This window comes from Pleurodeles waltl, chromosome 6 (assembly GCF_031143425.1).
Source record: "Pleurodeles waltl isolate 20211129_DDA chromosome 6, aPleWal1.hap1.20221129, whole genome shotgun sequence".
NCBI classification, from domain to species: Eukaryota; Metazoa; Chordata; class Amphibia; order Caudata; family Salamandridae; genus Pleurodeles; species Pleurodeles waltl.
The window spans coordinates 429,437,617-429,459,519 of record NC_090445.1 but is presented as its reverse complement, the minus strand read 5'-3'; the positions used below and the strand labels follow the sequence as shown (position 1 = coordinate 429,459,519).

General features: G+C 44.6%; 1 protein-coding gene across 6 annotated transcripts in view; it reads left to right on the top strand.

Annotated features, from left to right (window-relative positions):
* The window catches only part of ATP2B4 (ATPase plasma membrane Ca2+ transporting 4), a 588,558-nt gene that overhangs the window by 222,117 nt on the left and 344,538 nt on the right, over positions 1-21,903 (top strand). For all 6 annotated transcript variants that reach the window (XM_069238449.1, XM_069238447.1, XM_069238453.1 and 3 more), the window contains exon 3: positions 9,890-10,442. In XM_069238449.1, the coding sequence (XP_069094550.1) occupies positions 10,247-10,442 (196 nt within the window). In that variant the 5' untranslated portion in view covers positions 9,890-10,246. The remainder of the gene's footprint in view (positions 1-9,889; positions 10,443-21,903) is intronic.

Below are 21,903 nucleotides of genomic sequence, written 5' to 3'. Positions count from 1 at the left end.
CTCCATTGTTAGATTGTTTTCTTTCGGCCTTCTGCTTTGGATGTGTGCTCCGGTTCAGCACTGTTGCAGTACTCTTTTTGGTTCACAGGTTATCTTCCCTCTGTCAGTATTGTACTTCGATTGCGTTCCTTTTCATCAAGTCAGTAGTTTGTGTCTATCACTGGAACATAACGGGGCTGACTGCAATGCCTTCTGCTCCAAGAAGACTCTTCGTGACCGTTGTGCCCCTTCACTCAAAATGTTACAGAGGAGTGTAGGAGAGACACTGACCTTTTTGGTACCCGGTGACATCGGGGTTGTGGGGCAACACTCACAGCCATTACCTGCAGATTAAGAGGCATTCTCCCTTGAAGGCAGCTCCGGTCTGACCTGGGATTCAACCTGGAGATCGAGGACTTCCTGTCTGCTCAGCAGTCTGAGTACTGCACTCCCTACCCCTCAACACCATCCCGAGCATGCACCTTCTCTTGAACTTTAGAGACAGGCTTTCGGGCCGCCACTGCCTTCGGGCCATGGTCAACACCGAGCAACTGCTTTGGGCGCCTCTCCCAGCTCTGGCTCGGTGCCGAAGAAACTTTTCAGATCGAGTGCTCGGCTCCGACCACCCCGGCACTGAGCCGACCCTTGCAATTAACTTCATCTGCCTTGGGACTTAGGGGAACATTAGCACCCTAAACAAAACAAACCGCAACAGAAGACACTGAAACTTCAGAACCGAAGACTTCGGCGTTGACCCCCAAGTCAGACAGCGGCACAGCAGTCGAGCCCTTCCTCCATAAGGTACAGGAACAGCTAGATTTCAGGCAAAAACAGCTAGTCATCCACCCTCACATGGGCTGCATTCTTGCCTGCTTTTTGGGCCCTGCTGATCCACACGACAGCTATCCTTTCAAGAAGCTTTGGGCGTTTCATTTCTGGCAAAACTGCACAAGAAGGCAGATAAGGCTACCAGCCACTTACCTCTTGCACTGCTATCACTGTCGCACATTCCCTTGCCTTTGCCCTCCCCACCTCCTGGACCCCCTTGAGAATACACCTCAGGGGGTGGCATGGGTGGGCGTGGTGGGTGGATGACACGCTTGTTACTCCCCCACAGGGTGACCCATGGGACTCCTGCGATATAGATCCACCATGAGACACAGACTCAGACTTTTACCCTGCCCGCCCGTCTCCTCCTGATGACTGTACATCCTTTCAAGAACTGATTAGTAGAGCTGCTTCCTTCCACACGGTGGAACTTCATAGGGAGCCCTTATAAGAGGACTTTCTCTTCAAAACTTTTTCCTCCATTGATCGATCCACCCAGTATGTACCAGGGCTCAAGGGCATGCTCTGTCACACCCGTCAGATATAGGTCTATAACACCTATGGTGGATAAAAAAATATACACCCCCCTCATTTGACTCTCCTTATATTTGCGGTCAGCTCCCACCCAACACACTAGTCATCACCACCGCCCGTAAACGAGCCAACTCCCATACCAGCGGAGATGCGCTGCCGCCAGATAAAGAAAACAAATACTGCGATGCAGTGGGGGAAAGTGTGGCAGTGCAATCAGCTAACCATTCATGAGTTGCAATCTCCATGGGCCTCCTTGAAAGATAGGACTGTGCCCGCTGGAACAAAAATGGGGGAAACATCTCCAATATCACTGGGGAGCAAAGGAAACTGCCCGGGATATAGTATCAGAGGGCAAGCTCATTTCTAATACCTCCATTTGCTGCAATCTAGACTCAGCTGACACCGCTGCTAGGGGAATAAATATTAGCATTCTCCTTCACAGACCTGCATTGCTTCGTATCTTTGGTTTCAAGCCCGTAGTTCAGCAAAATCTGCTGTACATGTCTTTTGATGGGGACCATCTTTTTGACTCATGGGTGGCCCAAACTTTAGAAAAGATAAAAAAGGTTATGGAGAACGCAGAAGCAATGGGGGCACTGCAAACACTAGTTCCCCCTAGCTTCTTTAGCTGCGCCTCCTATCGTGGAGCTTCAAAGACCACCTCCTCTGAAGCCTCCACCTCTTACAAGTGCACCTAGTGCCTGCAGTCCTCTCCCAGAAGTTATTTTAGAGGGTCCTATAGGACAACAACTCCAGAGGCAAGGATAGTTCCCCAAAAGGAACCACACCCACCACCATACCTTGACATTCCTCTTCTCCCTCCCTCCCGACCACACAACACCTGTTGAGGGGCGCCTACAGGGTTTCTTTCCCACATTGCAAACCATCAACTCAGACCAGTGGGTGTTGGATATTATCCAGCATGGTTATTGTCCAGAGCTCACTTCCACGCCTCTCACCATTCCACCTCACAAACACAGAGTGACAGCGGAACGTCGAACACTGCTCAAAGAGGAGGTCAGAGCCCTCCTTCCCAAAGGGGCTACAGAGCCCATCTCCAACCATCAGCAAGGTACAGAAGTGTGCTCACTAAATGCACTTCCTCATACTCGCCCCCTAAACGAATACATCCCACCCGAGCACTTTCACATGGTAATCCTTCACGATGTCATCCCGTTTCTTCAGCAAGGTGACTTTATGGTCGCTTTAGAGCTGAAGGATACACATTTCCACATCCCAATACATCTGGCTCATTGCTTATATGTTTGTGTTTGGCGGAAGGCACTACCAGTTCAAAGTCCTCCCACTTGGAGTCACTGCTGCGCCTCGGGTATTCACCAAGTGTCGAGCAGTGGTAATCTCTCACCTCCTCATGTTTTCCCATATCTGGAGGATTGGTTCATCAAAACTGCCTCCCATCAGCAGTGCCAAAAACACATACAAGTCACAATAGATCTGCTTCATCGTTTAGCGTTTACCATCAACCCCACCAAATCACACCTCCAACCCCTACAGATCCAGTCTTACCTAGAGGCTCTTCTCAACACAAAGGTGGACTTAGCCTGTCTCGAATCTGCAAGGACCTAGTCTTTCCAAGCACTGATTAATTTGTTCCAACCAGATCAACAACTCAGTTAGGACGTTCATGTGGCTCTTAGGCATGATGGCCTCTTGATTAGCCATAATAACATATGTAAGGCTTCACATGCGTCTGTCACAGGAATATATAGTGCAACAGTGGTCTCAGACAGACGGTAATTGGGATGATGCCGTGTTAGAGGGCCACAGCATTCATCGCCCTCTGCGGTGGTGGAACACCAACAACCTGTTGCAGAGGCAGTCTTTCCTCAACCCTGTTCTGCAGACCATTGTTACAATGGACGCCTCACTCGTGGAGTCTGGCGCATATTTACAGGATCTGACTGCAGGGTTTGTGGGAGATCAAATATCAGGATCTCCAACTTATAGCTGTTCACCTAGTGTTGAAAGCCTTCCTGCTTCACCTGATAGGTAAGGTTATCTGTGTCCGGACGAACAGTGTGACAGCCATGTACCTCCAACAGTAACAAGGAGGAACACGCTCCTCACAGCTGTCTCAGTTATCCCAGACCATTTGGCGTTGGGCTCTCCACTACACATTCATTTGTTCCTCAAATGGACAGTCATTTTGCCAATCTCCTTAGCAGAATGTGGGAACAGATCCACGTGTGGAAACTCCAACAAGTCCTCATCCGTTTCTTCCACAAATGGGGGTTCCATCAAATAGATAGTTTTGCAGCCAAGGCCAAAAGCCCAAACTTGGTCTTAAGGCTCCTACACCCATAGTCCAGCTGTAATGCACTATGGATCAGGGATATTTGCTTATGCTTTTCCTCCTCTCCCTCTTCTTCCATTTGTGGTCCAAAAGCTTCAGCATATGTCCCTCCTGCTCACCCTGGTAGCTCCCAGATGGGCTCACCAGCCATGGTTTACGACTCTGCTCGAACTCTCTTTTGTCCTGTATGAGAGGCTTCTTAACAGACCAGATCATCTCATGCAGAACCATGGAGAAATCAAGCATCCCGATCCCAAGTCACTAAACCTAGCGATCTGGCTCCTGAGGTGGTTGAATTTGGTTACCTTAATCTTCCACCTGAGAGTATGAGCTTGCTTACGGAAGGTTGCAGACCTACATCTGTGCTGTCTACGTGGTTGAATGGAAGAGGTTTGTCTGCTACTGTCACTCAAAACAAATTGAAATTTTTAATGCTATAGTACAAAACATTGTTTATCTCTTACTTCACTTAGTTGTCCGGGCTAGCCTTTACCTGCTTACATTTAGCCACAGTAGCGGCATAGCTTCAAAATAGACAACACTTTTTTTTTTTTTCAAGATATGAGTTATTAAAGCCTTCATGGCGGGACTCAAAAGTGTAATCCCTCCATGGGTTCCACCAGCACCCTCATGGAATTTTAACATTGTACTCTCACGACTCATGGGCCCCCACACTTGCCCCTCGCAGTTCCTCGCTTGGAAAGTGGGAATTCTAATTGCTGTTCCCTCAGGCCTGTCAGTGAGCTTCAGGCATTAACCCTGAAAGACCCTTCTTCCAGATTCAGAAGGACAGGTTTGTTCTCTGCAACAGCCCCAAATTCATTCTCAAGTGTCTCAATTTCATCTTAGTCAGTCACTTGACCTATGTATTGTTTTTCCCTCAATGAGACTCTGTTGCAGAACTGGCTCTACGTACGTTGGACAGTCTATTCATAGATTTGCAGGAGGCCAGTGGGTTGGAGTTGGAGATGTTCTCCACCTGGACCATCAAAGTAAGACAGTGCCTCCTTTGCATGGTAAAGAGACCTATGTCAGAGGTGTTGGATTAACAACTGGCAAAAATAGAAGTCAAAACCAACAGCTTGACATAAGATTTTTATCCGGGAGAAGCTTCATCAGAAACATTACTTCCATTTGATGAAGCTCCAACTGACACCCTTATGGGCTCCTGATGTAAGTCCTGCTCCAGTGAAAAGACAAGTTGTCAGAGGCTACAGTTAGGCACAGATGACCCTGATTTTTTTGATGCAGCGCCCTACACCAGAACGTTTGGTGGTTCAAGCATCCCCTAGTAAGGAGAACCCCAATTTCATCTTAGTCAGTCGGTTGACCTACCTGTTTTTTCCCCTTCACTGAGGCTATGTTGCAGAACAGGCTCTGCATACGTTAGGTGTAAAGCAAGCCCTCGTGTACTATGTTGAGAGGACTTAAACTTTTAGAAACACTCAACAACTTTTAGCTGCTTTCTCCTAACTTCACAAAGGGAAGGCTATATCCAAATCAGCCATTGCCAAATGAATAGTTAAATGCATTCAAACATGTTATGCCAAAGCCAAAAGGGTTCTACCTGCTCCTCCTAGAGCACACTCTACCCAAAAGAAAGGAGCCTCTATGGCCTTCCTGGGGAGCATCCCAGTAGCTGATATTTGCAAAGCAGCTACCTGGTCTACACCACCCATTTTCACTAAATACAACTGTGTGGATATTCTAGCATGCCAGCAGGCTTATGTTGGTCAGTCAGTTCTCCGCACACTTTTCCTAAACACTGCAACACTTACAGGCTAGACATCGCTTTGGAGGATGACTGCTTTACAGTCTATGCACAGAATGTGTATCTATAGACACACATGCCTCGAACGGAAAATGTTAATTACCCTGTAAGCATCTGTTTGTGGCATGCAGTGCTGGAGATTTACATACGTCCACCCAATTCCCTGGGCACCTGTGGCTGTTGCGGTATCTCACATCTCTGTACGATGGCATGTGTGGCTGTAGAAGCACATGCTCTGCATACTCCTGCCGTCTAGTGTTGGGTACAGAGTGGTGCAAGTTGTTTTCCTTCAAAGAAGAGATGAGGAGTCACTACCTTGTGACTCGAAAGACTTCTTCGAATAAAAACAACTTGCACACATCCAGGCCCAACACTAGATTGCAGGAGTATGTACAGCATATAAGTCTACAGTACTACGTGCTGCAAACAGATGCTTACAGGGTGACATTTTCCTTTCTGTCTCTAACAAATGTTTGAGAATTCCGCATGAGGTGTGCCACTGGCGTTTATGTTCGATGCATGTCCCAAGTCTTGTGAAGAGTGTGCCCTTATAGACCTGAAGGTAATCAGGAATGTGAAGCAAATCTGTAGACTGCTTAATGCTGCAGGAAGCCTCAGAAGTCCAGCTTGAAGATGAGGACACAGACCTGTTTCTGCTCTCAAGGCTGTTCCTGCAACCAGTCTTTGTCAAAGTCCAAGTCTTCCCTGATGTCCAAGTCGAAGCGGAAGTTCAAGATGGCCAAGTAGGATCAATCCCAGTCCTGTCACTCTTATCCTGAGAAATCATGAGGATGTCTGGGTGCCAAGTAGTCACACGCTGTGTCTCCTGCAGAGGAACCAATTCCACAATGGATCCCAATGCCCCTTTGTTTCCAGGTCAATCGTCAACATGGAAAATGATTGAGGTTATGTTGTGAATTTTTGGCACTCTTCCAGCTCCTTCTGCTGCACCTTTGATCTTTAAGGATCAGCATAAGCCCCTTCAGTCAGGTTGTTGCCAATGGGTTTTCCCTCAGCACCGTCTATGCCTCCAGAAGCTGCCTCTTGCTCTACTCAAACACTGGAGCTGATTTCCATTCCAGCACCAAAATGTTACAGATCCCCTCGACATTAACTTCGGTAGCAAAAGAGCTGTCTTCCTATCTCCCTATCCAACTCTGAGCTGAGACCAGTTCTACCTTAATCACGGCTGTCTCTTGACACCATACAGACACACATGGGCCCAGTTCAGTCTGCTTCAGACAGATCTTTGCTTTTGCCTGAGAGCCCCACACCAGTACTTCAACAACTTTTTGGTTCAGATTCTGATCAAAGCCAACCAGCCTTTAGTGATGAAAATGGCGGTGAGGGCGATTATTTCCCCCAATACTACAATGATGATAGTTTATTCATAGACTTGCAGGAGGCCAGTGGGTTGGAGTTGGCGATGTTCTCCACCTGGACGACCAAAGCAAGACATTGCCTCCTTTGCCATGGTAAAGAGACATGTCAGAGGTGTTGGACTTACAACTGGCAAAAATGGAAGTCAAAACCAATGCCCTGACAAAAGATTTTTATCCGGGACAAGCATCATCAGACCCAATACTTCCATTTGATGAAGCCCCAACTGACACCCTTATGGGCACCTGGTGTAAGTCCTGCTCCAGTGAGAAGACAAGTTATCAGAGGCTACAGTTAGGCACAGACGACCCTGATTTTTGATGCAGCGCCTACACCAAAAATTTGGTGGGTCAAACTTCCCCTATTAAGGAGAACCCCAATTATTTCATGACTACTCCTCCTGAAAACACGTAAACAAATTGACACACTGAATGTCAGGTCCTGCATTTTGCAATAGGTGTCCACCTTATGCCAAGAATTACCGCCAATATGCCAGCTTCAGAATGTTAACTTTGGTGCCTCCACAAGCTCAGAATTATATTGCGTATGTCATGGCAACGGCAGACGCACAAGCATAAAAGACTGAAACTCACTTGCTCATTCACACTGTCTCACTCATACACCCTCTGTCATTCACTCTCACTCAGTCACATTCATTGTGTGAGTCACTCACACTCACTGGTTCTTACTGTCACTTAAAAACTCCTACACTTATCCTTTCACACTCACTCATAACTCCTAATGTACATGTGCTCTGCTTTAGTAGGTTCCTCAGTCCTCTGGCACCTAGTGCAACTACACCTGTTGCACCATGGATAGCTATGCCCCGAACGCACCTCCACTCTCTCTTAGTGTCCCCTCACCCACTCCCAACTCACTTGTACTCCTTTACACTTAATTTCACGTATTCATACTCGCACTCTCTCACATTCACTCTCATTGATACTCAAACACTCATAAACACTCTCGCTCAATTGTATTGACTCTCAGTCACTCGCAACACACACTCACATGTACAGAGATTTATTTTTTTAGCTTGCCTTCTTTCCTTTGTTGCCAACTAAGATACTGCATGGCACCAGCACAGCATGAATCCAGTGCTGCACACTGGAACCAGCAAACCATGACTTCCAAAATGTAGCCAAACAGAGCAAAATACCCTCATTTAAAAGGGGGAAACCCACCTCAGAAATTTCGTAGCTTCTTAATAGGACTGGAGTGCAGCTGTATAAGAAACTGAGGCAATGTTGGGGATCTCGCAGTTTCTGCACTGTGTGGCTCCTGATTGGATTCAGGGATGTTTTTATGTGCGCTGTGACAGCGCTGTATTAGCCAATGTACTGGGCTGCCTGGCGGATGCATAGTATGTCTGCAAGATAAAATAGATTGTACCAGTGTGAGGGTATACTAGTTGAACTAATCCACCCACATGTATAATCCAGACACACCTCCAGAGTGCTGTCTTTAAACAGCAGTCTGTAGGTGGAACATGCATCCTAAAATCTAATTCCTTTCTCCCTTGTGAAAAACTCTTGTATCCACCCACAAATGTTGCCAGGGAAGAGAGAAGCTTTCTCCTCTTTGTCCACTCCAAACAAGTTCTGGGGGCAGCTTCTCTCCCAATGGGTCATTGGGTTTGGACCCAGCCTGGTTGGTGTGGGCTTTGGGGCAAAGGCTTTCTATTCTTGAGATTTCTCCCTACACAAAACTATGATTGGTCAGGCCTCACCCATGTCTCATTCAAGTTAATTAGGTTTTTGGGTCCACCCCTGCTGTCTTTGCATGCCTGATAGGGATCAGATATTTCACACTCAGTCCATTCTTTCTCCAGGCCTAAGCCATTGTTGTGCAGTTGGAGCAGTTTTCACACCTCATTGAGTCAATCACTTGCTGGGTAGGCTGAGAGCTAATGCAGATTAGCTTCCAGGACCTTCAGGCAGGGGAAAGGTAACTTTCTAAAAAATACATTTCCTAAATATTTATTAAACATCTAACTTCACCAATCAATTGGACATTACTAAATATGAAAACTAGTCTTTGGGTGACAGGTTTGAGCATTCCCTGTCAAAATTTTCAGATTAAAGTGAATAATCTGTACTTTGGCGTTTTCTAGGATCCAGCTGATGCCCTGCCAGTGAAAATAGATTTTCGGTCTCATCACTGGAGGAACATGTAAACTTTAATTTCATACATGCTCCACTTTTAAATATCAGGCATCCTTTCTTGCCTTACTTATTGACATTTAAAAGCAGGTCTTGCATGTCAAAAACGATTATTTTGCAGCAGCTTTTAAGCTTCTTCACTCAGGCTACACATGGTTAGCATGAAGCCATGTTTAACAGGCTAACCCTTTAGATGGAATAATAATTGCTGTAGTCCAGAGGTGGCATTTAGCATCCAGACCCAGGTGTATTTCCTACACCATACACTTGTAGGCATGTTAACTATGTCGATCAGGGGTATGACAATGTAACCATGTTTAAAGGGGCAAGCCCATGAACCTTACTTCTGTTTGGCAGGGGTGAAGTGCACAAAGTTTAAAACCGAGCAAACTAGGGTCCGGAGAATGGGAAAAAAATCTTGGGAGACTGCAGAAAAGACGCTGCATTTTTTAAAGTACTTTTTGGGTGGGGCCCAAAAACAGAGTTAGCTGTTTTGCTAGTCTCATGTTCTATTAAAAGAAAATCAGCCCTCTTCATCTGTCCATCAGGTTTTGCTTCTTCCCACCACAGCATACAGCATGGCACAACGAGTTAGTCCACTTCAACCTTTGACACTCTCACTCTTTGCATATCTCCCCCCCCCAATCACTCTCTCTATCATTCTCTCTCGCTGCCTCTCCCTCTTGCTCTGTGTCTCTGAGTGACCGCATTTTGCAGGAAAATGTGCACATTCGCATAAAATTAAGTGCTGTTCATTGACGGGGCTTGCCCACATTAAAGTAGGCCCCGTCCCTGTGTCTTTGTGCAAGTATCGCATGATGTGCTATTAGTTTTGTGTGTTCCTTCTGCATATAGTTTGTGCTACGTGATATCTGCACATGCCATGTAGTTAATTCCTTTCTCCATCTTCTTGTTTTGCAGCTGCAGAGCTGAGCGGTTGGTACCCAGGGAAGCCCTCGCAAACGATCTGGCTAGTTGCTAGGGGACGATTCCACAGTAACATCCACATCTTGTTGACACCTCTGCCTGGGGAAGTTGGGCTTGGCTGGTGACGGTGTCTTCTTCTAGAGGCCTTCGGAGTACGCTTTGTCCCTCGACACGACTATTAGTGCGCCGCCTCGGAATTTCCTTTCTGTTTTTAGCCGTGGTTTGCACCTTGTGAAGAAGGAAGAAACGAGAACGACGACTTAGAGCTGCTTTTGTTTTTTTATTCTGCAAATCCAGATCTTCATACCAAAGGATTCAAGAACTGACTTTGAGCATTCAGTGGTGGTCAAAATGACGAACAATTCTGCAGACCACCATCCTGGGAACTCTGTTGTGGAAAGTAACCATGAAGGGGACTTCGGGTGCACTCTGGAGGAAATGCGTGGTCTTATGGAGCTCCGTGGTGGTGAGGCCGTCACGCGCATAAATGAGGTCTACGGTGGGGTGCAGAATATTTGCCGTCGGCTAAAGACTTCTCCGGTGGAAGGTAAGGTCCACATCGGACAAAGGGTCTTGCAACCAGAGTTATAAAGTGGGAAATGTAGCCTGGGGCCAGTAAAAGCGCCTAAAGGTGCGGCACAAATGTGCTGCTGGAGGGTATATTTATTTCCAATGATGACATGCCGTACAGTGACTTCTGTATGTAAAAGCGGCTGAGCTGTCGATTTTGCTGCCTTGTGCAGTATAAAACTAGTATACATCTTTCTGGTCTTGTCGCTGGGTGCTTCACAGATCCTGCCCTCATGCAGCTACACTACTGTGACATTCTGCGTTCATCTTTCCGAGCTGGTTGGGAAAACCTGCTACCTCTTGTTTGACAGCCAGTTTGTAAGCGGGGGGAAGAGAAAGATGAAAAGTGTGGGAACACACTATGGAGGCTATTTGCCATGTTCTCCACATTTTGCAAGAATAACGTTGCCTTCACGTCAGTGAATACAGCCCAACTGTTCAGTATCTTTATAATAAGTTGACAGGAGCCTGCCAATATGAATTATTGCATTCCTAAAAGCTGTTCATTTAAGTGTCTTGTGTAAAGCGATACATTCCACCCTACAGCTTACCAGAGCTGTCTTAGCTAAATGGGCATCCTATACTCTTGACTATTGATTCTTTTCACCCTGGTGAGCCTTGAATGGCTCCTGGCGACCCGACAACTGTCTTTAATAGCCAGTTTCTAAAGGTTTGTCAATTGCACGGCACTGACACATTCAGATGAGGGTGAGCTTTGATTAGATGGTGCAGTGCCCTGACCTGGCGCCTAGTCAGATCACAGGTGCTACAAACAGCCAGTGTGGGTACCTGTGTTTGAATATTAGTCTGTTTTGGGAGTTATTCACATAATCAAAACCCCTCCCGCTATACTCCTGTGCAGCAGTTAAGGCCTTCGGTTAAGAAGGCCACTGCTTCACTTATCAAGTCGACAAGTTGTATAAGCTGATCTTCGTAAATGTCTCTGCTTGGCTGTGTGGATCTGGAACTGGGTGTGGAAGTCTTGGGCAAGAGTCAATTACTGTATCCTTGAAGAAACGAGTTTCACATATATGGGGAATGAAAACTGAACTGAACATGGAGCTTTTTATGCTGCTTAATGCATTGAAATATTCACAAGAATAGTTTATCACTGACCTCCAACTCATCTCAACCCCCAACATACCAGTTCTAAGTTTAATGTTTGCTTCTAAGAACTTCGAGTAGACAAAACAGTAAAATATGCAGGTCCCCAACATTTCCATCCACCCATCAACTATTAACTTGCTACATCCTCCATTTACGAAAAACTGTATTATATCGACATTTGCACCGATAGATGAGGTCGAGCTGTTCAGTGTGTATCCCATTCATGTGGACACTGCAACACACTGAAATTTCTTGATGAATTAGTTTAGATTTTTTTATATCATATGAACGTGGTGCTTTATGACCACTTGAGAGTGCGCTATAATACTGTAAGCATGACAAGATACCAAAAATAGAGGTATTCAGACAGTGAGCCTTGTGACCTTGGTTCATCACTTATAGTTGTCCACTAATCGGTGACAGAAAGTTCACCTGGCTCTGTATTACCAGATTACTGGTCACCAAACAAGTATGTTATATATGTCAATGTAAATATCCAAGATTCTGAGAAAATCACACTCTCCAAATAGTTTTATTGAATGATTTTCAAAAAGGAAGTCTTTATTCAAATTATGGACAAGTCTCCTTCCTCCAAGTTGTCAAATCATTCCATTGATATAAATTGTCTCAAATTTCCAAATCAAGTCAATACTGCCAACACGTATTTCTAGATCTTGTAATTTCTTCAGGGCTGCGAAGTATAAGATATGCAAATCATAAGACTCTTAAGTCACTTAAATCCAGTTCATAATAGTTTCAGTAAAAGTATGAAATGATCTATTATAATTAAGTGATCTCTTAGTTACATATTAAAACATGAAGTTATACGTCAACCATCAGTAATGTCTTAATGTACAAGGTTCTGCTCACCAAATTGCTACTATCCACATATTCCATTTTACATTTAGAAATTCTCCTAAATATATGGAAACATTGGTATCATAGCTACATGTTCTGTGGTCATTTTCACACGTAGGCACTGTATACTGTATTGCTCTTGTTACCTTCAAAGTCTTGGAACGGCCAGGATTCATTTGTAGACTGTACGGTACTAGAAACACACTTGGGTGAGGTGAGCTTCAGCCTAAGTTTCCCCAGAATGCAAATACCTTAGACTTGGATCCTCCCTTGTTAGGCTTTTACGTGGGAAGTTTAAATAACTCTTTATCTGTGATTTAGTTTCCTCTTTCTATTAAGAGGAACACAGCCTGACCCCTAACGTGTACAGATGATATGCAACCTCACTAAGAGACCTATCTTCATACCTGTATCTGCTTGGCTTAGAGAACTGATGCTACTGGTGGTGGGGGAAGACATAAAACTGAACAAGCATTGATGAAGCAAGTATGTTTCACCTGTGCAAGAGCATTTGGCTTTGTCAATGTATTGTAGCCATGTTGTACAGCACCGTGGCTCCTGTGCAACATGGTTTAAGATTAGAAAGATAAGCTCTATGACAGAACCAATGCTGACCGTGTCATATCGCTTCTTTTTATGGCCCAGGAACAATGAGACGAGGGGGATGCAAGCAGTAATGATGGAAGGGGGACAAAAAACGACTGGAGGGCAAGCAACAACAATGGGAGGGAGAGGAGGAAATCAACAATGACGGGAGGAGGAAGTGGAGGCCTGCAATAACAATGGGAAGGAGGTGGTGATGCAAATAACAATGGCAGGAGGGAGGATTGCAGATGCAAACAACAGGCAACCAATGACCACACGGGAAGCAGGACTAAAAAGAAAAAAAAAGAGCACTTGAATGACAGTGCGAGCAGAGGAAGGACACCAAAATAACAATTACTCAGTAATTGGTGCATGCTTCGTCGAAGTGACATACGCACGAAGAGAAAGTGGCACACGAAGACCAATGAAAATGCCTCTAGAGCCAACCAGCAGTAACTAATGGGCTGGCTGTAAGCTACCTTTAAGTTGAAGCTCTCTCAAGCAACAGCGCATGCACTGTCTGAGACTTAATGAGCAAGTCCATAAAGCAGTGAGCATGGTGTGTATGTGTTGACAAAGGAGATGAGGAAGCAAACGTGCCCTTTATTGAAGAATAGGTAGAAAAGATGTTATGTTTATGTACAACCTATTGCTGGTAATTCACTCTGCTTAAAAAATGAAATATGAACAGGAATATTGCAATTCCAGATCTGAAGCCTGCTTCTAGCTTGCTAAATGAAGAACTGAGTTAGAGGTAACAAGAATCTTAAACGAAAGCCGCACGTGACCCACAAGCAATTAACTCGTTTTATTAATCCCAGGTCTTATAGCCTGCATGTTAGACAAGCATTTGCAATGTAATAGGTCTTGCGTTTTCTTGAGTTAGAGCTATTGGCATTGTAAATTCAGAACTGGACTTTTCTTGCCACATAAATTATTGAACCCTGTCTCATAATTTTGTCTTTTCCTGCCATGTTTTGGTGGTCACCAGCGGCTACTGACATCAGAAATCTGAACAGAAATTGGAAAATAAGGCTGGAAAAATATTTTATTTTTATTTTCACAGAATGAAACGTCTTGTAAGCATTCTTGCCTCGCATTTCAACAAGCAGAGCAGCCTGAGAAGGTTTATGGCCCCAATAAAGGAAGATAAGCAATGTCCTGTGTACATTGTTGTGAGTGCTGGTAGGAAGGAGGGGCCCTGGAGAGAGAGACTCAAGGTGCGATGCGAGGCTAAACAAGTTTCTCATCATTTCTTCTAGGTTTAGCTATCTTCTACCAGAAAGGGCATATTGTGGCTTTTGCGAGCAGTGAGCTATAGGATCAGATGTTTCTTTAGTAAAATAAGCTTATTTTAGAAGCCAGAGGTAAATTAGGACAGCACTGGAATAAAGACAAAATAAATGTCAGCGAAATGGGACAAGATGGGAGGAATGGAATGCTGCAATAACGCGAATGCAGCTACCAGCCTAAAACATCCACGGAGAAAGGGGAGCACCAAAGAAATATCAAAAATAGTCTGTCCCAGCAACAGGTACAGAAACCAAAGTGGAATAATACAGTAGTTAGTCACTGTTCTGAAACAGATAAAGGAGGAAGAAAAAGGCAGAACTAGCAAGCAAGAATTTTTAAAGGACACTGCAACCAACAAATGAAATCACTTTAAGCCGTAAGAAGTATGCTAAAAGTATACACTAGGTCGAACGCTTACGCTCCACCTAAAAAAAGAAACTATGGGATCCCATTGTGTGGACAGATGCGGGCAACCAGATAATGTACATCCTTACTTACATGAACTCTGCAACTTCCTTAGTGATTATTTGCTGATTACAACCACTACTAGTGCTCTGTGACACAAACCATTTAGAAACACTAAACAATGTGGCATTTAGTCACATTGAGTTCATTGTACATCAAGAGTCCACGCTGGAAGGTTATTCTACCTTTTGGCACCTGAATCCCTCATAAGTATCCTTGAATGGCCAGGCATGGCTAAGAACAACCGGGTTCATATATTTATTTGATCCTGCATAGGATTGGGAACACACTAAAATGAGGGCAAGCTTTGGCCTGTGTATCCTCTCAGTCAAAATGTCCTGCCCTGGTGTTAAATTATCAAGCAGCCATTGGGATAACTGTGTCCACTTGTGGAAAAAGGGCCAAAAATAGATTCTTGTTGATGTTATTTACATATGCCTGCAATTTTCCTTTCTTCAGGTGATTCAATTGCTGCTTTATAGTATAGAGCCTTATTATGACCCACCCCCCTAATGTATTCAAATGTAGCAGTGTTACCAAGAGTCTTGGTCTTTATACAGGTCTGTGTTTGACTTAGACGATGGGGCTGCTAGGGTTGAGGCACTTGGAAAAGATTGAGGGCCTGATTCACAAAGGTAAACTTACCCTTTTGTGTAAATTTACGCTTTTATATTATTTACAAACTACAATCAACTATGACATGAAAATAAAGGCCCACCTTATGTGCGGAGTTCTCCGCCTCTACAGTGGAATCTCCGCAGTTGTAAAGTTACTATTAAACAGAAGTTTATGAATACCGAAAAAGAGTAAACTTACACACAAGTGTATGTTTACCTTTGTGAATTAGAACCCGAGTGTGTAACATTGTTTTTTATCTGCACTTCTGCAGTTCTGGCCGATACATATGTGGGAGGTAGGAGGAAACTCCAGTGATGTTGGCTGATAGTCTCATGCACAACTGCTAAAGCAGCATGACTAATGGTGATGCCCTTTCGCCTTTTGGCCTAAGGTTATCTGGTCAGTATTTTAGTAGTAGATATGATGGTCACAGTATGTTTCAAGAGTGACATTTCAACTGTAATATTGTGAATAACAAGCTTTTCTCAAGAGAAGGTCATGAAAATGTAGGTTTGCTTTTTGTCACTGAGGTACCCATGGCATTAGAGGGGTGGAACAATGTTGATGGCAAAGCAGGAGTGGTAGAAAATAAAGATACCCAGTTAACTTGTGCCAGTGATTCTCTGTAGAAAATGATGAACAGTTTTCTCTGGGGATAAATATTGTCCATGGCTTCAGCCATCTTGCATATCTGGCATTGTGTCGCAGCTGTGCTGAGTAAAAAGTATGGTGAAGTAAATGGTAGAAGTAAAGTTATGAGGGAGTAAATGCATTAAAATAGATAGTGAACGTCACTGGGTAACTTTTTCTCTGTCCTTTGTTCATTTGAGGGTTATTTCTTCCAACATTACAAACACCTCTTCTTTTTCTCACTACTTCTATTCATTTTTCTCCTCGCTTAGTGATACCTGCAGGAAGCTGTCACACTGGATTGTCATATTTTAGCTATAGGTACATAGGCCTTTTGGACCATTGGAACCTATTTTCATGAAACCTACATCACTACATGGCCTCTCCTTTTTTTCTAGGAGATTGTGCTTACCCATGGTGTTCATTGCTTCTGTTATCATACTGAGGGGAGCCCTCTGCTGGTAACCAGAAGTTGTCCTACAGAAAAACGTAGTTATTGAGTACCTCTCTATTGTGCTCCATCTATCACTTTGTGTTACAGTTCGGTGGTGCATTCCTTTGTTGGCAACTTTTCCTGTTCTGTGTTAGGGGTCGGTGGTGCTTCTTCCATCTCGCTGCTGTCAGTGAGAGGTTGTGATGCTACTCTCCTCCTGTGGGTGTAACCTTGCTTTCAGTAAGAAATGGTTAGCCTCGTACTCTTCACTGTGTTTCCGATTAGTGAGAGGTGCGGATTCTACCAAGCATTGTGTGAGTATGTCCGTCTGCTCCAAAGTAAGAGGTGCTTCTACCGCCATCATTTCAGTAGGTACATCTCCATGACCTCATCTGGATGTGCCTCAACACACTTCTCTCTTTCCAGTCAGCGATGATGTCGCTCCAGTTCCTTTTATGAGCAGGCTCTACTGTTTGCTGCTCCAGTCATCCCTCACTACCGAGTTATTGAAGTCATCAAGAGGGTGCTTGAACTGATTCACTTTTTCCCAATCATTAGGTCCACAGGACTTGCGTGGCAGCAGAGGACCAAATGTGCAACACACTCTGTAGCAGTATTACATTGTTACTTTGTGTTTTTAACACATATTGCTGCAAATTGTCATTTCACTCTGAATTCCTTGGGGATTTCTTTCATGTCACAGACAAAAATCCCTTAATATTCTATCCCCTTGTAGGTAATACCGTCAGTAGGTTCATCTTACGAGCACTAATTTAATACCCGAATACAACAATCAACAACTGAAGGGCAACAAGTCACCTTTTGCACAATGTCTGTCACTGTGTTGTCCCATTTTTATTTTAGTAACTATTGATAGGTTGTAGACAGAAACAAAGTCAATTTTGGTTGCAATCGGCAAATTATGAAGCAGGCACGGAAAATGTGGTAAATGGATTACGTATAAACAAAGACCACAGATTGAGTAATTTTAACAGCCATGTGTATCCCTGACTGTTTACCTTTGGTTTGATAAGATCCATTTCTCTTGGTTTTTATCACGTTCCTCTACGTTTCCACAGACTCTTAATTGCCAGATCCCCTGTTATGGAGCTATTGCGCCATACCTTCTGTCTTTTGATTTACTCCGCCATCAGGATCTGAGTTCAGTCACCTATAAAACCTTTAACGCCCACAAAATGATGGGAGAATGCTTATGTTGGGTTTAAGCAGGCAGTGGCAATCGCTCCGCATACCCTGGCCCCTTAGGATGATACATTGAACACCCAAAGGATGATGTGAGGGATGCACAGTAAGCACGGGACTCATGTCTGGGCATGCTCTAGCCACTTAAAGCGGAACATCAAACACATAAAAGATGATGGGAGGAATGCTTGCATTAAGGCTAACCACTGACAGTCGCTCTGGGTAGCATTACAGTTCATCGTTCTTTTGCCCACTCTGGCACTTCAGTTTGGATCGAGCCAGTTTTGAATGAAACTGAACCTGGATTGCTTGTATTCCAGTTCAGGGAGGACTTGTACCACTTGAACCAAGTTATACCTGACTGAAGAGCCCTTAATAGGGTGAAACTGGTCCTGAGTTGTTTGTGTTTTAGTTCAAGGAGGACCTGGCCTAGCAGTTCGGGCTGGACCATTTTCATTGCAGCAGTGTCAAGACTGAATTGCAGGGTCTAAACTGAGGTGGCTTGGTGAGTGAAAAACAGTGGTTTGGGGTGCAGCACGAGCTATTGCCAGCAGCTGAGATTTATTCAGGCATTCCATCCATCACCTTATTTTTGTAGCTCATGATAAAAACTTTACCACTCTTAGGTTGAGCCTGCTAGACTTCACATGCAAGACATACCAATGCCATAGAGGAGCTTGGGGCTGGGCAGTTTCTTACCATTCGTTAGCTTTCCTGTCACTCTCATTTGCCTGCTTCCTGTTTGTGTTCCAGGTTGCCAATCTTGTGTTTGTATGTTTTTATTATCTTTTTAGTGATAGGTCCAACTAAGATTGGTAATTAAAAACAAAGAAAAGTGCGCGTTGTCATTTTGTGGGTGCTGGGCAGCGGCGTCAAAGGCATTTAAAAAAATATATATATTTTGCCATGCTGCACAGCTTCTGCCATGCTGTGCAGTGTGACTAAAAACCTTCAACAAAATCACTAGGCCACAAAGGCAATCCATTTTGGCTTTGTCTGTTTGTTTTTCTCTGTCTTCTTGCTTTCTTCACACCTGGATTTTTCATCGGATGCATCTATCACACCATCTCTGTAAACAGCGCACACTGTTTTTGCACGATCAACCTGCTCTTCGCGTGGCATAAGACCATCCTTATCCTTGAACCTCCAGCTTCCTTTTCTTTATTATGGGGGTCATTACGACCCCGGCGGTCGGCCATACTGTGGCTGTAGTACCGCCACATTATGACATTGGCGGGTTGGCTGAAGCCAACCCGCCAGTGTACCACTCCGACCGCCACGGCGGTAACAGCTGTCGGACTGGGGATATCCATCTCCAGCCCGGTGACTGCCATTGTGCTGCCTGCAGGATTATGACCCCGCCTGCTGCCATGGATTTCGTGGCGTAACGTCACGAAAACCATGGCGTTAGGCCATATCAGTGACAGGAAATTCCTTCCCTGTCACTGATAGTGGTCCCGCCCACCTCTCCAGATGCCTCCCCCTTCACACACACAGACAGGCATACACACACTCATTCACACATACCCGCATGCATACATCCAATCAACACACATCCGCACACACTTCCAAACATACACGCAGACATGCATTCACATTGCACAACATACACACACTCACACGTCCATACATGCACACACGCATTCATCACTCAAAACACACCCGCATTCACACACACACACACACACACACATACATTCACACCCCTCCACACACACACACACACAACACGGTCCCCCCTCCCTCTCGGAGACTTTACTTACCTGGATCCAGGGGGTCCTCTGACAGGATACTGGATGGGGCACTGCTACCGCCAGCAGCGCCACACCAGCAGAACACCACCAGGCCGTATCATGTGTCATGATACGGCTGGTGGCGGTCTACTGGTGTGGCGCTGCTGTTGGGAGCAGCGCCACCTTCCCGCCATCCGCCAGTATGGCCACGGCTGGATTTCCGCCATTCTTGTGGCAGAAATCTGACTGTGGTAATATTTTGGTGGGCGGCTACTAGCCGCGGTGACGGTCTTTTGGCGGCCGTCGCCACGACAGTAGGTGTTTTTTAACGCCGATGTTGTGATGAGCGCCTTAGTGTTTTAACTCTCTGTCGTCACATGGCCGTCAAAATAACTTCTTCAATGATCTGTATTTTGTGCTTTTCCTCTCCGGTTTATTTTTTTATGGTTTAAATAGTTCTGTCTGACTCCTTTACATGTAGCTTTGCCAGACTCCCTGCTACCACTGCTCCCACTTCCTCTCGCTTGAAGCCTATCATGTGCCACTTTTGATCACTACTTAAAACTTTCATGACTTAATTCCTTTGAATTTCCAGACTTCCCGCGCCTTCTTAAGATCAGACCTTTTTTTCTGACACCATAGCTTTATAGTTCATACCACTTCATATTGTCTGCAGAGCTTCGGTTCCACGCTGGCGATGGGAAACAGTGTCCTTTTTTAATTATCAAGAGAATAGAAAATTGAATGCTTGTGGAAGTGCTGTCTCAGTGTTCGTAGTTATTTCCGTTTAGGCACACTATTCCTACTTATGAGTGCTTCTTGATTGCAAACGTGTGGCAAGGTTAGGCTAATATGATCGGCATCCTTTCTCGAGGGACGCAGGCACGTTTCTCTCTCCTAAGAGAGAGCCAGTCCTGTGGACCTGGCCAACTACCCCTTGGAGCTACAGCTGACACGCTGGATGATTATATAAGGAATTGTTGTTTGAGGTTTGCACCTTTGTGCTTGAAAATCATCGATGTAAGTCTCAAACAATCTTTAATGAAACAAAGTCTGTAAAAATGGCTCCTTCACTGATTGGAAAGTCACCTAAAAATTCAAATGAAAATCGTTCATGTTTGTCAGCTGATATGTCACTCAGTACATTGAAATGTAATAAAGTTGAGATCTTTTTTGACTTGATGACTTATTTGTAGATCTTAGGCAGCAAGCAAGCTGTTGTACCATGGATGGAGTGCAGCTCTCATCCTGGACTCTCACTTGAAATTGATTCTTGCCTGAACATATTTGTGTGGCAAGTCTCTGGCCAGCAACATCTCGCAGGCAAGCTCTGCGACAGACTGTGTACTCTTTTAGAGTACAAAATCGTTTTTCCCCATGTTTCCTGTCCATTTTTTGCTACTAGTCACTGCTGGTATTTTGTCTCTGCATTGATTGAGAAATATGTAACTGGTTTTTCGGTACATATATTCCCTTTTTTGATCCATACGTTCATTGTATAAAAGCTCATATTCATCTTCTCAGCTGCAGGTGCACAACCTGCCTTTTTAGGTCGAGCGCACAAGAGGTTTGACCTCTTGTAAGAATTGTGGGCTTTTAACCATGCCCACCTCACGCCCAGCACTTTCACTCGTTCCTTGGGTTACTTTAAAAAAATCACCTGTTATTAGTAAATGCTTCACGTTTATGCTGCCTTGGGGCGGTTTTGTGGGATTGAATTAAGATAAATGAGCTAAAGAAGGGAAGCCTAATTTGTGCTTCTTACTAGTGCAACCTTTTTACTAAAGCTTTGAACTGACTACTCATTTGACAGGATCTTTGCCATAAAGCAGAGACTGTAAAAAATAGTGGTTGTGGAAAATTTAGAATAAAAGTGGCTCCATCACCACCTGCTAGGTGCTATATCTGACGGTGTTTCAGAGAAAAGCATTGTATTTAACTCAGGCTTACTTTTGCTGCCTGTCACATGGAGGTCTGGAGACTGAGTTATACTTGTGAGGCTTCCAAAAAGATGAATGCAGCTAAAAGTCTGAAAAGTGAAGACAGACCCACACAGGTTTGCGTGGGGCAGGACTTGGAAGCAGACAAACTGCTGAACTGTTGGCGGGAGTGTGATCACCCGACCAATCCCTGTGTGTTTTGTTCTACAAAAAGGTGCTTATCCATTCATCTCTGGTTACCTTACCAGGACATACCAAAGCACCCAAAACACTTCTTGCAAAACAGAAGAGTTGGTCATTTGTAACAGGTCTGCCACTAGACTTGGTGACGATTATTTGTTGGAACCGGAAAGTGAATGACACAGTTAATTTACACTCACTGTGAACTGGTATCTGGAAAGTGTACTCTCCAGAGTAAGCCAAGGACTTATAAGTCAACACCAAGAGCTGGAGTGGTAGCTGAGTAGGAGGGGGTTACCATCTGCTTGCTTAGGCAGACTTGGAAAGACTAGAGAGACTCTGGCATTGAGACAATAAGCCAGAGATACCCTCATTGGAAGTTTGTGAAGTCTG